This window comes from Blennius ocellaris (genome assembly GCF_963422515.1).
Source record: "Blennius ocellaris genome assembly, chromosome: 23".
NCBI lineage: Eukaryota > Metazoa > Chordata > Actinopteri > Blenniiformes > Blenniidae > Blennius > Blennius ocellaris.
In genome coordinates this window covers 5247907-5264744 of record NC_137672.1, presented here as the reverse complement: position 1 = coordinate 5264744, position 16838 = coordinate 5247907, and the positions used below count along the sequence as shown (strand labels likewise).

Here is a 16838-nt window from a genome sequence, read left to right as displayed (position 1 = left end):
TTGGTTTTCCAAATTAGGACACGATTTGCTAAAAAAAAAAAATGTTCCACTGAACAAACTCTTTTGTTGAGTCGCTTTGACCTGTTCTGGCTCCGACACGTCTCAGCAGTAGCTTTAGGCTGCGTCTCAATTCTCCCCCTGAGCCCTTCATCTTACCCCTTTGAAATGCGCGTTCATGAGAGTCTTAGGGGTGTCCCATTTCACTACTGTGCAGAGGCGGAGGGGTGAGGGGAAGGGCTGTTCACCCCTCTAAACGGAGCTTTTACAGATGCACACTTTAAACAGAGGGGTAGGAGGACATGGCGCTGAAGGACTCGCATTTCACATATATACGCTTCTAAAGTTCTATAAACCTGTTGCGTTTTATACCAGTAAGAACGGCATTAGCGCTGCCATATGGAGCTTCTGTGTGTCTTTGTTTGGTAGAGACCGTTTATAACATTTTATTATGACACTGTAGAGTTCCAAAGTCTTCTAATATGGGTGTTTTGAAAACAGGGACCCCGAGCAAACAAGGAAGCTCCTCCGCTTTCACATGGTGAACGAGGAAATATTTCTGAAGTCAAAATACGACGCAAAAACTGAAGTAATCCATGTCTCCGTCTATTTCTTCACCTTGATGTGGAAAGGCGGAAAACGAAACAAAGCAGCCAAGCTGCTGCAACACGTTGAATTTGGGACAGCATGACGATGCTCCTGCTGGAAAATCAACAAACATCCGTGGCTCAGCTCTGCTGATATAAGGGCACCGTATTATGATGTCAGAACTTTGTGACGGAGCGAGAGGGGGAGGGGCTGAGCAGAGGGAGAGGAGGAGGGGCTGAGCAGAGGGAGAGGGTTGTCCCAAATCTAAGGGCTGAAACTGCCTTTGCCCTTGTTTTGGAGGCGGAGGGCTAAGGGGTCGGGGTAAAAATAGAATTGGGATTGGCCCTTAATCTTCCAGTGGCACATGGTGGACACAGTGGGTGGACTTTGTCTTTTAGGACATGACAGGTCGCGCTCTTCTGTGGCAGGTTCTCTTCTTTTTAGCCCTAAAAAGAGGTGACAGGTTGTCTCCTGCTAAAGTCTTTTACCCGCCACAGGAGGAGGGCCGACTTGAAAGTAAAGTCAAAGTTTCCCGAGCAGCCGGAGCCTCGTCGTTTAATTTGAGTTGAGATGCTTTTGGTGTTCGGTCTCTGGGACTGTTGCTGTTTTCTTTCCACTTCACCGTTCGTGCTGCTGCTGCTGCGGCGGCATTGTCGTGTTTTGGATGTGAATTTATGTCCCTGGAGTCCTCCGGTCTGTGAAAAAACCTTGCTAGGCAGACGATGACTCCTCTCTGTGTTGATGTGCAGAGACGACGGCGAGAAATCCCGAGCACACAGTCACAGTCCTGTCTCTCAGGTGCGACGCTACCTGAGGCAGTTAACACTCCACTTCCCTCCCCCATCTTCCCCACACTGTATTTACAGTCATCGTGCCACATCGTCACCGACTCCTGAGGCCTGTGGGACTCCAGCGTTGCCCAGTGCAACTCACACTTACAGGCTCGTCAAACAATCCATATTGGGAAGTGATTTATGTATTTAATAAACCATTAGGCTACATGCCATCCGGGACCACTAGATGTCACTGTGTGACACAATGCTCCTACATTGCCACAGAAAAAAAGCAAAACATCACCAAAAAACAACTGCACAGCAGAATTTTAATTAAAAAAAAAATTTGAATGCAAATTACAGTCCAGAAAATACGGTATCAAGTGAATCCATTATAAACTTTCACCACCAAACAGACTCTTCCTCGTGATCTTCAGGTCACCAGTGAGGGTCCCTAAAGCATGACCCTTGACCCCCACCAGAGTGCCCCGAACCTGGCCGCCCACCAACGGATCAGTGCGGAATAAAGGGATTTTCCTGAAGGGAGTTAATAAAGTCTGATGAGTTTAGTCAGTTCATACATCGTGTGAGTAATAATATAGTAATTGTATGTAATACCACAATAAATTGTAGGAATCTGGTCCTATTTAGCTCAAAATTATAGATTAAGTGGCTTAAAAAGGCATCTTTAAATCACATTACCGGTAGTTTGTTTTTTTAATTATAATTTTTTTCATCTTGCTGTTCTCAGCATGCATGTTTTTACAATCTCACCACCACAGTATTACAGACGCACTGATCCAGCATCTGGATCAAATATCGGCCCAAAATCCTCCAAATACGTGGATCAGGGACTGAAAAATGCAACCTGCTGTACACCTGAGGCGATCCTTTCCCTTTAAATCTAATGCGGCCTTCATATGTCATGGGGGCAAAGGACAGAATCTGCTGTGTTGGCGGGTTTTTCACCGGTTCGTCCAACAAGCCCGATGGCAGCTTGAAATGTTTGCAGAGTGAATTATGCAAACGATGGTGGCACTAGCACTCAGTACAATACTGCCAATTTAATAACGCATTGACAAAAAACATCATCAAATGGAGCACGGAGAGTTTCGGCAGTTGAGCAGTTCTAAGGGACAGGAAGTGACACGACTCAGCAGTTCGAGGAGAGAAATCTCACAGCGATAGCAAAGAGCTGAGGAAATGGCGTCGGAGATAGGTTGGAACTAAGAAAGCTGGATGGGCGCGTCTCGACACAGTATGCTACTTCTGTGATGAGGTGCTTAGTCCAGTGTTTTTCAACCTTTTTTGAGCCGAGGCACACTTTTTTCTTTGGAAGAATCTGGAGGCACACCACCACCCGAAAATGTTAAAATGTGAAACTCTGTAGCCTCTATTAACAATATAAAATCATTTTCATCAAAGTTTTATCAACAGGAATCAAATAAATACAGAAAAAAGTATTTCCCAATGTCTTTTTTTAATAGTGACTCCCTCAGTGTGAAACCTGGACCTGATGGATGAAGAACTGAGATCCTGGTTCACATTCTTCCTTTTCAAAAACTTCTCCATCACTGTCACTGACACAGTACTTTGATACAAGATGGTAGCAGGAGGTGGAGATGAACCACACTGACGTCTGTCACTTTACATTTCAACTGCAAAGTTCTGTACTGCCATCTAGTGGCGAAGAGTATTTATACATGATTACTCTGCAACACACTGCTCTCACAGCTGACAACAACAGTGAGAGCAAATGATTTTTTAGAAAAAAAGTGAAATTGGATAATTTCCCACGGCTCACCTGACTAGATCTCGCGGAAACACCAGTGTACCGCGGCACAGGGGTTGAAAAACACTGACTTAGCGTCACTGCTACATCACTGCTGCAGCCTCATTATTGCCTTATTGTCTGATACTCCTACTGAAACACTGCGATCCCTGGGGAAACAAAGCAGAATAAGCGGTCACTCCAACGTTTTCGGAGGAATATTTAAACCTTTCAAGGTCATCCAAAGTGTCATGGACGCGTTTGGTTGTGGGTTCGGGCTCCAGCCGCTCGAAAACACGTGAAGAAGATTGTGCAGAAAAAGCCCCGGACCACGTGCGGCCCGATCTGAAACAAACATATTGTGCCGCCGCCGCCAGAGTCGAGGCCCCTAATGGGATATCTGGCTTGCGGCAGGACCCACCGCGCAACGCAGACAGCCAGCGAGCTCAGATTAACAGAAGCAGTGCAAAAGGGATCCCATTAGCTTTCACTCACGCTCGGTGTATCTCGGGCCGCGAACCGAACGCAGAAGCCCGAGTAACACGGGCGCCATGGTGAGAATATATGTCTATTCTACAGTTCGCCATGAATCATGCATGGTCGCCTTTGTTCTGGTTTGTCTGGCTGATGCTAACCGACGCGCACTTCTGGATCACAAACAGCCGCTCGCTCTCTGGTGGGAGCCGATTGTGCAAAGCAGCTTAGGAAGATGAAGCCGGTAACTGGGAGGTGAAATTGTGCTTCCGTGCAGTGTGGCGGCTTCTTTGTGAGGGGAGACGTCTTGCTTCCAGAGCAAACGAGACGCCGGGGCGCCGCCGGAGCCGCTGCAGAGAAGGTGTCTGCTCGTCTGCCTGCCGGGAATCCGGAGACGCTTTCATCAAGTCAAGCGCTTCCTTCACGTCGCCAAATAAAGTTCTTTTTTTTGTTAAAAAAGATCACCCCCACGCGGGTTGGAGTCGAAGTCTATATTTTCAACTTCCCGGAGACTATTTTAGCCTAATCACTGGTAAGAAAAGCCTGCGTGCAACATTTCATCATTTTATTCTGACGTGTGGACGGATTGAAAACAAATGAATAACACTGCCGCAGTGATTGTGGGTAAGCAGCTAAGATGAAGCCCAGTGGGAGATGAAATGATGATTCCCTGCAGTGGTTTTGTAACAGAAGTCTGCAAAAAAGAACAACAAAAAAAAGAAACGACCATCAAGATTTCATCAAGATCTATATTTTAACATCGTTACCGGTTTCAACCAGATATTTAACCTGTTCTCATACTAGGTACATCAGGAATAAAGTATTGGCGTAGTCTTTTTCGGAAAAGTCTTCTTTTCACGATGTGTGTTTTCCTGTCGGAAGGTTTGACATTTCTGCTGCAGGACAGCCCGTCCTAGAAAAAGGGCAGATCACCTTGACTTTTTGTTTGCGAGCTGCGTTCTCCGAATCCTTGTGATTTACTGCGAGAATTAAAAAAAAAATAAACCAATTGAAAAATGAAGCCTGAGAGAAAATGACCTCCTCGGTTCTCTCTGTGACATAAAGGAGATGAAAGCTCATGGAAGGAGTGGCTTTGGAGACTTGTTGTTATTTATATACGCGTATAGATTATGTCAGTACACAATATTAATTTTAGATAGGTTTATTTACACTTATGAACTTACAGCTTGAATGTTCATCAAAATATTGGCTGGAGTTCGTATTTTAAACTCATCAAGCATCTTTTCCCAATTTTTGTGGGGAATTTTACGAAAATGCTTTCTCTTTAGGGATTTATGATTCAATAGTGAACAAGCGTAACTGTTAACCATATTTTAAATATACAAGCACAACAGTAAACTATTTGTTGGCTGCTTTTCTTGTACTATATGGTCTAATGGTGGGTCAATTTATTAATAATGTTTGAAAGAAGTGAGAAAACTAAATTTTTTAAGTGTTTTTTGGCTCCGAATGCTAAAATCAGTGTCAGTTTAGTGCTTATCAACACCTTTTACACCATATATGTGTGTCACATGCTTGTGTTTAGACTGGGAGTGATGTCCGAGCCGTGGCCCGGGGCCCGGGGCCCGGCCGCAGCCTGTGGTCCACTTTTAAATAGCCTGCAGCAGATTCTGAAATCCTAATGGCTTACGTGGCCTACATGGGGAACTTGTGCTTGATTGTTCTGGAGTTCTGAGCTTTGACTCTGTGACGACGGCGTTCCCTTCAAAACAAGGACGGTCACTGACAACACGTTCAGTCATTTGTAATTAATCGTGTTCTGTATTGAGGTCATCCGCCGCCAAGGAATATTTATGTTCAACGTCTAGTTTCGGCCGATTTTCTCAAATATTCACTTTTTCAACTTCTTGTTAGTTATAGTTAAAGAACTTATTAGAAGAGAACACATAGAGACAAAAAAAATAAACCTTTCAACTGTACTCTGCGTTCATTTTGTCTGCATATTTTGTGGAAGCTTAAATACAAACGGTTAATCATGACACACTTATGTAATGTTTTCATACGGCGCTTTTCTACAGCTTCAGCAGTCCACGTTCACCCATTCACACACATTCACACACCATGCAAAGTGCTCGATCCATCCATTGGGAGCTATTTGCGGGGGGGGTTCGGTGCCTTGCTCAAGGACACACGACACTTCAACATGTGGACAAGGGAGAGATGGGGAATCGAACCTACAACCTTCCGATTGAGAGACGACGAGGCGCAGCCAGCCGCTCATGACGACGTTGAGATTAGAAATGTAGAACAATATTGGAGTTGTTGTCGACTTCTTCTTGCTGTTTGGACGAGAAGTTGGTTTAGAGCAGCGCCCTCTGGTGGAGGGAGTGCTAGATCACATCCCAGAGCATTGGCCCTTTAAAGACTGTCGAAAGCACCGTCTAAAGTGTGTGTGTGTGTGTGTGTGTGTGTGTGTGTGTGTGTGTGTGTGTGTGTGTGTGTGTGTGTGTGTGTGTGTGTGTGTTCAGTAGTGTTTTGCCAATCAGAATCAATGGATCGCAGCCTCGCCTCCCGTCGGCCTCGGCCGCCACGTGTCCGTTGGTCGTGTTTTATCGGCGTCCGGTTTGATCAAATTATTTCATCAGCGCTGATTCGAGGCGACGTCTCCTCGTGCGGCGGCGGCGGAGCGGCGGCGCGGCGGCTCGCCGTCGCCGGCGATGATTTGTGTCGACGGTCTGTTTGTGCTGAAGGTCCAACGTGTGACGAGGGCCGACGCTTCCCTCCCTCATTTCCCTTTTTCTTCTGCCACTAATCAAATCACTGAAACTCTTTGGCGCCTTCATCCCCAACTTCGTCTTCCTCCCCCTCCCTTAAGGTGTCATCCCCCCTTTCCCGCCTTTTCCTGCCTCCTCACGCCCCCCCGTTCTTCCTTATTTCCCTCATGCCACAATCCCTTTTTTGCCTTGTTATTTTGTTCTTCTTCTCATACCTCCCTGCCCTAATCCCTCCTTCTTTCTCTACCTCCCTTGCTGTCTCTCCCCCCCCCCGACGGTCCCTCTTTCTACCCTCCCCTCCTAATTAAGCATTGCTCTGTTTCCCACCAAATCTGTTCCCCACCTCTCTCGCCTCGTTTTCTCTCTAATCCCTCGTTCATTTTTTTCCCCCCTCTCACTCCCTCCCTCCCTCCCTCCTTCCTTCCTCGGTCCTTGTTCTCCCTGACAACACACTGCATTATGTAATCTACGTCTCTGGGCATTAGCTATGCAAATTCATACGTTATATTTACACGTGTGTTTTTCTTTTTTGCCCTTTCTCTCTCTTCTCTTCCTCCCTTTTTTTACTCCTCATTAACTCTCCTTTTTTTCCCTCATCATTGCTGTCTTTTCTACCCCTTCCACCCTCCTCCTCTTGATCTCTCCTCTCCTCTCTCCCGCTATTTTCCACCTTCATCTACCTCTCCTCCACCTTTCATTTATCCCTTCATCTTCCTTTTCCTTACCCGCCTTCCTCACAATAATATTTCCCTCCTTATTTCACTTCCTCTCACCTCCCTCCCTCTCTCTCCCTCTCTCTCTCTCTCTCTCTCTCTCTCTCCCTCCATCCATCACTTCCTCTCAATGTTTTCTCTCATCCCTCCCTCCCTCGTTTTCTCCTCCTCCTGCTCTTGCTCCAGCCACCAGCGGTCTCGAGGCGGAGAGCGGCAGGCGCGGCGGCAGCAGCAGTAGCCACGGCGATGGCAACCACAGCAGCATCGGCGGAGGCAGCGGTGGCGGTGGCGGCGGCGGCGGCGGCGGCGGCGCGGCCCACTTCAGGTCTCCATGGCAACAGAGCGTGAACGTGTTCGGCTCGTGGAGCAGGCCGGAGTGTGTCGAGGAGCTGCACCAACAGGCGCAGCTCAACCTCCAGAGCCTGCTGCAAGGTAAGGAAGGATGGAGCGGAGGAGAGGGTGGAGGGCGTCGATACGTGGGCGTGTGTGTGTGTGTGTGTGTGTGTGTGTGTGTGTGTGTGTGTGTGTGTGTGTGTGTGTGTGGGAGGGTGACGTGGAAGCGGGCGGGAGAGTGTTTACATGCGTGTGTGGAGTCGGACCGCACTGAGATGGGTGTGTGTCGCCCACCTTAAACGTGTGTGTTTGCATGAAGAGGGGCTGCGTTAAAAGCTGATGGTGTGTGTGTGTGTGTGTGTGTGTGTGTGTGTGTGTGTGTGTGTGTGTGTGTGTGTGTGTGTGTGTGTGTGTGTAGCGCGCGGAGCAGCACTGCTGATTATGTGTGGTGGATTCACCTTGCAGGGTTGTTTTTTTTTTTAAGGTGCTGCTTGAGGTTTCGTGTGTATTTATAGTGAACAGTGTTTGTTTATGTCATTGCGTCTGTGTTTGTGTGTGTGTGTGTGTGTGTGTGTGTGGGAGGGTGTGTATGTGTATGGGTCTGTGTTTCCTACAGTTAAAAAAAAAAATGGTTATTGACATTTTAGTTGGAAACTCTGCCTTGTTTTTGTCTTTTACGCTGGAAAGCTGTATTAATCTCTCGGCTCGTCAAGATGCTGCTGCGTCTCTGTTGTTCAACCTTTGTGCGCCTGTGTGTCCGAGTGTGTGTGTGTATTCAAATTAGCACTCAAGGGAAACAAGGGTTTCCATTTGTTTTCAGGTACTGTTTCAGGTTTTCTCTCTCTCTCTCTCTCTCTCTCTCTCTCTCTCTCTGACTCATGCTGTCTCGCCCGTTGCCCTTCCCTTCCATTAAAACAATCACAGTCCTCTGTTGGCTGAATGAACAAGAGGGAGTGAATGGGTGAGTGTCAACCTTCAACACCTCAGGAGAGGAGTGAAGGAACGAGTGGACGTCTTAGAACATCCTAGTTGACTTGTGAAACATTGAAAAAATATATATATTCTTGGTTTGCAAGCAAAGTGACCAACATTGTTCAGACGGCTCTACTAAGAATCGGCGTTAAAACACTAAAACAAGGCAAACGGGATGTAACGAGCGCTGGACTCTGCTGCCGTTCTTTTCTTTACCATCCCTTCATGTTTTCTCTGCTGGTAAAAATACCACCATAATAATCCCATGAGGGCTTATAGCCAAGCACGCATGGTTTTGACAGTTCTGACTCATTAAACGCCCCGAAATTCCACTTTGTTTACATCTGTTTCATGTTAAACATGTGAGAATAAGTGTCAGGCACTAGTATGATGGCTACTTGAGGCTGAGACACTTTTGGATATTTCACACACGAGGTCCTTTAGGACAGTTTGTTCCCAGTAAAGGTATAAAGCTCTGGAAATGATGTATAAACTGGATCAGCATTGAGGCAGTTTAGAGCCACTCAGTGGTCGAGGGTGAATGGGAAACATCGGCAGCTGTATTTCTGAAAACAAATAAGCTGCAAAGTTCCAACGCAGCTTCAAAGATGACAGCTTGGAGTGATGCGTTCAGGTGCTCGTTAAACCGTGGGAAAGCCGACTTCCCCGGTTTGCAGGGCTCAGAGCGACGTTACATGCTTTTCCAGAATTATTGATTTGAAGGATTGGATTGCAAAGTGTCTCTGTAAAGGTGTAAAGATATGATTTAAACATGACTGATAGGGGGTCCTGTGTGCAAAGAAGACCATTCTTCATGAGAAACAAAGCCATATGATACTTTACTAAATATATACTAGATATATGAAATCTATATAAAATATCAATTACAAATAATATGTAAAACTACATTGTATAGGATTAATTTTGTCCCAAAATAAATCAGAACTCTCCTCCGAGGATGAGTTGTCTATTCACCCTTCATTAGTTCACTTTTATAATCATTATCAACGTATTGTTTCCCCATATTTTCTCACCATAACTCAGATATGAATGAAAGAATGCAGGAGCTATTTAATACGTTGAGTTTATTTTGATTTAATTCTGGAATCGGATTTTTATACATGATACCAATATTTCATATGCTGTTATATGTCGCTACATCAAACGTCATTCCTACAAATACATCGGTCAAAAAATGCATTAATAAAAAGCTTCATGAAGAAGAAAACAACACAAGTTGCTCTGGACTATGTCGCTTTTATTTGGAAATGTAATGACTGCTTTTTTATTTTCCCTTCCCCCTCCAAGACATTAAACTATGTCTGTGTGCGTAATAAATACTTCACTATTTATCATAGGTCACTGAAATGTTACAAATAATTCAGTGATTATAATAAGTCTTCTATCTGGGAATCGTCTATCTGGAAAAACTCCCCTTCGTCTCACTTATGTCCATCCGTCCTTCCATCCACAGCTCGAGGCTATTTAAGGTCATCAATTCAGCTCACATGCATGTTTTTTCACACACAACCAGGTTATAACATGCAAACTGTGCAGATGTGTACAGCAGCCAAAACTTTACCCACAATCCTTTTTTCCATGAATCCATGAATCCATATTGACACGCTATGAAGTCAAAAGTACGGACACACCTTCTCTTTCAATGTTCTTTCATTATTTGCTTATTTACATTGTAGATTCTCACTGAACGCTTTAAAAAAAACCCTGAATGAACAATGTGAAATTATGCAGCAAACAGGAAAGTGTGAAAAAACTCAAAACACGTTTTAGATTCCTGAACGTCGCCACACTTTGCTTTAACGGCATTGCAAACCAAGCCTGTGATGGAGAGACACACTAAAACCCAAGAGCAAGTGTCCCCTGAAGACAGAGGTGTCCAGGAAATTCCGTCTGTTGTCCACTTAAGGGACGTTGTCTGCTCCTTTAGGAGCGTTAATAGTTAAAAACCTGCGTGTGCACGCTGAGTCGGCACACGGTGTCCACTGTCATCAGGTGCCCTCGCCACAGGAGAGTCTCCGTGTGCTCTAATGATTATTTTCTAATAAGCGTTCCCATAATATTTTACTTTTACACTAGTACACTGCACACGGTGCAGTAGAGCTGCTGAGAACAGCACAATTTCCCACAATCCTTTGCTCCTCACGGTAACATATAGTTGTATGCAGTCCTAAGACTGTTCTTCCCTCGAGTAACGTTATATTTTCCCATAATCCTTTGCTATTTATTTACATCCATATACTGAATATACTATCATGGAGTCTGTCAGTTTTATTACAGTCCTAAGTTATTAACAAAAATAAACTATGTTTTACGGCGTTGCACATCATTTTCTTTGTAAAGTAATTTTTTGGAACAAAAACAAGCAGTAACAATAAATGCATAATATTGGAAATTGACATTTGTGCTTGAATTACTCATCTGGTGCCACAGTGAACGTCACTGATCGTATTAAAGGGCTTCGTGAAAATATCGCTGCTGCGGTTTTGTGAAACGTGTGAAAAACGATCCATCCGTCCTTATTTTATTACCACTTCATGCAGTTTAAGAAAAAACCCGGGGAGGTTTGAGACAATGCCAGCTCCAGAAACTGAGAAACCAAACACACCCACATTAACACCCACACACACAGTTTGGGGTCGTCGGCCAGTGAGAACATGACTCCACATGGAGGGGCCGGCTCCTGGGGCCCCGGTGTGACTCGTCCCGCCCTGAAGAGAAGTTTGACACCAGGAGAAGCTGGTTCTGCAGCAACGCTCCCGTCAATTAACAGTGGAAGTGTCTCTGCTGCACGTCGAGTTTCCGAGGCGGTTGATTTCTTTTCACTGGATCTGGATTCTGTTCCCAGTGTCAAACACACACAACTGTACATGTAATAGTTTTTGGGGTTTAAACCCACAACCCCCCCCCCCCCCCGGTGCAAAGGCTCCAGTCGGATCAGTCCTCTTCTGCTTTTCATTCCTTTCATGGAATGTTGTTGACGAGTAAACAACAGAAGCAGTATTATTATCCTCTGGTTCATTTTGGGGACTTGTTGATTGAAGCCAGCGTTTGTTGAAAGGAACTGATGGAGGTTAATGATGATGTGCAACGTGACGCCTCCTACATCTCAGTCTGTCTCCTCTCCTCTATCCTCTCCTCTCCTCTCCTCTGCCCTCCTCTCCTCTCCTCTCCTCTCCCCTCCCCTCCCCTCCCCTCCCCTCCCCTCCCCTCCCCTCCTCTCCTCTCCTCTCCTCTCCTCTCCCCTCCCCTCCCCTCCCCTCCCCTCCCCTCCCCTCCTCTCCTCTCCTCTCCTCTCCTCTCCCCTCCCCTCCCCTCCCCTCCCCTCCCCTCCCCTCCTCTCCTCTCCTCTCCCCTCCCCTCCCTCCCCTCCCCTCCCCTCCCCTCCCCTCCCCTCCTCTCCTCTCCTCTCCTCTCCCCTCCCCTCCTCTCCTCTCCTCTCCCCTCCCCTCCCCTCCCCTCCCCTCCCCTCCTCTCCTCTCCTCTCCTCTCGTCTCCTCTCCTCTCCCCTCCCCTCCTCTCCTCTCCTCCCCTCCTTTCATCTCCCCTCCTCTCCTCTCCTCCTCTCCTCTCCTCTCCTCTCCTCTCCTCTCCCCTCCTCTCCTCCCCTCCCCTCCTCTCCTCTCCTCTCCTCCCCCCTCTCCTCTCCTCTCCCCTCCTCTTCCCTCCCATCCTCTCATCTCCCCTCCTCTCCTCTCCTCTCCTCTCCCCTCCTCTCCTCCCATCTCCTCTCCTCTCCTCTCCTCTCCTCTATCCTCCTCTCCCCTCCTCTCCTCTCCCCTCCTCTCCTCTCCTCTCCTCTCCTCTTCCCTCCCATCCGCTCCTCTCCCCTCCTCTCCTCTACTCTCCCCTCCTCTCCTCCCATCTCCTCTCCTCTCCTCTCCTCTATCCTCTTCTCCTCTCCTCTCCTCTCCTCTCCCCTCCTCTCCTCTCCTCTCCTCTCCTCTCCTCTCCTCTCCTCTCCTCTCCTCTCCTCTCCCCTCCTCTCCTCTCCTCTCCTCTCCTCTATCCTCCTCTCCCCTCCTCTCCTCTCCTCTCCTCTTCCCTCCCATCCGCTCCTCTCCCCTCCTCTCCTCTACTCTCCACTCCTCTCCTCCCATCTCCTCTCCTCTCCTCTCCTCTATCCTCTTCTCCTCTCCTCTCCTCTATCCTCTTCTCCTCTCCTCTCCCCTCCTCTCCTCTCCTCTCCTCCTCTCTGCCACCGTCTTTTCACCGCTGGTGTGTTTATGTGTGTGTGCAGCCGGTTATTGTCTCAGACGGGCTGGCATCTTGTGTACGGTGAAAATAAGATGGATGAATCCAGTGGTGGGTGGACAGCGGCGGTGGCGGCGGCGGCGGCGGCGGCGGCTTCGCGTGTGTGAGACGGAGAATGTGTGTGCAGCCATTCATCTTTTCTTTTGTTTCTGCGCTCATTTATGTCACGTTGTGTTTATGTGTTCATTGCAGCCTCCATGTGTGTGTTAGTGTGTGTGTGTGTATGTGTGTGTGTGTGTGTGTGTCATTGCGTAGGTCTTCAGTGTGTCCACTAGTGTCCTGCCCTTTGTGTCCATCTGTTTGGGTGGGTGTGTTATATAACACTGAAGCTCCGACCATCCTCGCCGTCAGCCTCCCACCGGCCGCAGCTCGCTAAAATATTCATCCTCTCCGCCGCCCCTCCACCCTCTGGCCTCCATATTCATGAAGCGAGCCGTGGTCCTCCGCCGTTCCACCGGCTCCGCCGCAGGTTCCCGTCCAGATTTGGGCTCCCCCGCGGCCGGGGGGGGGGGAGATTTATAGGAGGATTTATTTCACCGCTGCCGCTAAGTGGGCAGCGGGCGAGCGCCGTCATCGTCCGGCGGGCCGCCGCACCGTGATGAACATACGTGGCTTCACTGCGGCTCGTCAGTTTAAACCAGGGGTGGCCACACTTTTTCAGCATGCGAGCTACTTATAAAACGACCAAGTCAAAGTGATCCACCCACTACAGAAATGCAAAACATATATTTATTTTCAAATATATTGAGGATTCTTTATATGTACAATGTATAATGATGTACCTTGCAAAACCGTATGAGCCAATATTGTGCAACACGACATAATTAACTATGAACATTCTTTGTAATTACCTGAGTTTACTCTGACGACCTTCTTTGGTATTGTGACGGTCGACTGGCAGACGAGACAAACGCACTTCGAAAAGGACATCGTGAAAAAAAAGTCCACCTCCCATTCCTCATGAAAGTGATACGTCTTCGTCTTCTCACTTGGTCCAGCCCCCCCACTCATGTTTGATGACCAAAGCTTTCTCTAGTTTAAAAGAAAAAAGCGAGGGCTTCAAATTTGCGGTAACTCGCTGACTAGCTTGCTAGCTTATCCACACTTAGCGTCGTCGTTTGCGCATGTGCGGTGGTGACCTAAAGGTCAGAAAATCCAGCCGCCATCTGATGCTGCGTTCGATTGAACTCGTAATTCGGAAAGGTAAATTAGTTTCATTACACCAGCGTCTATTTTTTTTCTAATGTCATGCGATCTACTATTACTACCTTTGCGATCGACTGGTAGATCGCGATCGACGTATTGAGCACCCCTGGTTTAAACTGACGTTTTCAGATTCGTCCTCAAGCCCTCGATGTCCACTGATTAGCCGACAGAGTTGGAACGAGCACTGAAATATTCGATTACCTCCATTGTTGTTTGAATGTGTGAATGTGACGAGCTAAAGCGCTCTGGGGCTCCGCACGCAGCCATAAAGTGCCGTATAAGTGAAATCCAAGTAGAAGCTCAATTCCGTTGATAAAATCTCATTTAAATGATGTGAAATGTACTCAAAGGCTACTGAGTTACTTTTTCGACAGGGAGAACGTCTCTCTTGAGGAGCAACAAAGATACAAACCTCAAAGTAGTTGTTCTTAATGAAAGGAACAAGTTTAGGAATTAAATTGCGACGGCAGTTAAACTAAATCTCAGAATGTTTGACGGTCACAAGCTGTGACTGAGACCAACCTCTGCTGTCAGGTACAATCACCAGGATTTTAAGACCAAACTAAAACATTCTTTGATTTGGAACTGCTCTCCCTGTCCAATAATATATAACAATAAGGACTGATTGGTTGTGCTGCAATGCACCATGGGAGTTTGGCTTGTCGGGACTTTAAATGTTGTGAGTGATTGTGTTTTTGTGGCTTTGGGAGTCTAGATAGTGAGTTGGTTTAGTTTAATGCAGCTCAGTAATTATAATGTTGCAACCGTGAATGAAAAGTGTTGTGTGTTTAGTCTCCTTCTGCCGGTGTTCCTGTTTGGATAATGTCAAAATAAAAGCTTTTGGCCTTGACAGTCGGCATAAGAGGACGTGCTTAAGTATATACAGTGAACAATTCCCTAAATGCATTCACCTGTAGATTGAATTAGTACTCAGTAAATGATAGTTTTGAAAGTACTGAGTTTCAAAATAACTTAAAAGAGTATAAGCACATACACAAAAAACCCCGACTCAATTACAGTGACACAAGTAAAAGTAATTTGTTACTTTCTACCGCTGTTAGCTGATACTACCTTTATACTTTTCACTTCCGTTCGTTGGGAACAACTTTGGGAACGATGTTGTTGAGCTGAAATCTTTTTCACATCTCAATGTTTTGTGTGATCAAATGTGAACAAAGCCGTTCTTCTCGTATGCTAACGCTAACTATTAGCCGTCTCTGTCTGTGAGTGTACCGGCTGACAAGTGACAAAATTGAAGCTTTATAATTTTGCTTTTAGATTTTGTTGTCAGTGTGGAAAAATGTAGGTCTTCAAAAGGTGAACTCCTGTCAGTTTTCATTTGGACCGTCTTTGGAACAGCCGACAAACTGATTCCTACGATCGCACGACTTTAACCTTGTAATTAGGCCCCATTTACACGACGGCGTTTCACGTGACGACACCTAATCTGTTAAAAAAGATGTGTTTACAAGAGGTGGGAGGAAAGGGGGGGGGGGGGGGGGGGGGGTGCGGTAACAGGCTCTGTAGCCTCCGGCAGCCTCTGCAGGAGGGAAGAGCAGCCGGGAAAGAATCTTTCCACTTTGGGAGCCGGATTAAAATCTTGTTGGATACAGTGGATCAGTGGTGCACGTTGATGTAAACGAACCCTCCCAGAGGTGAAGAAAGTTTTGCGGATACTCTCCTAATCGTTGTCGTGTAAACAGGGCTGAAGTTTTTCAAATGCTAATTAGCATTAGGGAGCTAATTTATTGATTTCCCGTCACTCAAGCTCCGCTCAATAAGATGTGAGAATGAGTTTGTGCAGGATAAGCTTGTTGTGTCATAGTCAGAATCTTCCAATGCATGTAGCAGCTGACAGTCCTATATTACCCCGCATGGAAAGAACCTATATAAACATATGTTTTAATATAGGTTTTGATATAGGTTTTGAATATATGTGACATATATAAAATTGGCCGTTTTCCTATATTTTATGTACATATATGTACATATATGTACACATATGGGCATATATGTACATATATGTTCTTCGTACATAATTGTTTTTTAGTTAGTTCTTAGTTATTGCGTTGATAATGTATGACAGTTGCCAAAGTGAGATATGGGCTATATATATGTGGAAATAAAGAAGCAGTACAGGAGACCTATATGGCCTGAATATTCACTTATATGCACCTCAATTTTGCCTATATGTGGCATATATATGCATGGATGCAGCATATATGTGCATATATATTGTCATATTTGTGCATATATCCTCATATAGGTTCTTTCCATGTGGGACAATACAACCTCAAGGCTTTTCAAGCATCATCTGGGCTGAACAACTCGTCTGTAAAAATGAGCTTTGGTTGCAGAGCTAGCGAAAACGTTGTGCTCTCTATATGTTGTGAGCAAATCATTTGATGAAAAGTTAAAGAGAATACAACCAATTAAGTCCAGACAGGTTTCGTTTCTTTCTGGTTTTGGGCACAAACACTAACAACAACACTCGTGTCATCGGCGAAAAGCAGCTTCTTCAATGAGCTCCTGGTTGTCGGCCATGATTGTAGTTTCCCCAGCCTGTTTAATTTGAATCATGTCGACTCGCGCTCTCTGTTTGCCGTAGCGACCCACGAGCGGCACTGCCAAACGGAGTGACGGGAACGGATCCTGTCGGAGCAGAACGGCGCTCCCTGAGGCAGAAGGATGCCATTTGATCTGATCGCTGAAAGCCCGTCAAAAACATTCCGCAGGAAATTGTCGCGTGTTGCCGTTCGGGGGTTGACGCGAACAGAATCGCTTCAGTCTGGCGGGCGAATGTACTTTAAAATAACAGAAAAGGTCTTCACAATCCTGTGCTGTAAATATGACTGCAGTGCAACCAAAGACTTTCCAACAGGATCAACGTGTGAGAAGCAGATCTGAACAAGTTTCTGGTTGCTGTGTTAAAATATTCATATGCTGCTGCTACTACTTGGCAGCAATTTATTATATATTTAAGCTCCTGAACTCAAGCTGAAGA

General features: G+C 46.2%; 1 protein-coding gene across 1 annotated transcript in view; it reads left to right on the top strand.

Annotated features, from left to right (window-relative positions):
- nhsl2 (NHS-like 2) overlaps positions 1-16838 on the top strand; it is a gene marked incomplete at its 5' end in the record, with an annotated part of 154110 nt that overhangs the window by 87477 nt on the left and 49795 nt on the right. The window contains one exon of the mRNA XM_080518808.1: positions 7238-7483. Within this exon, the coding sequence (XP_080374934.1) occupies positions 7238-7483 (246 nt within the window). The remainder of the gene's footprint in view (positions 1-7237; positions 7484-16838) is intronic.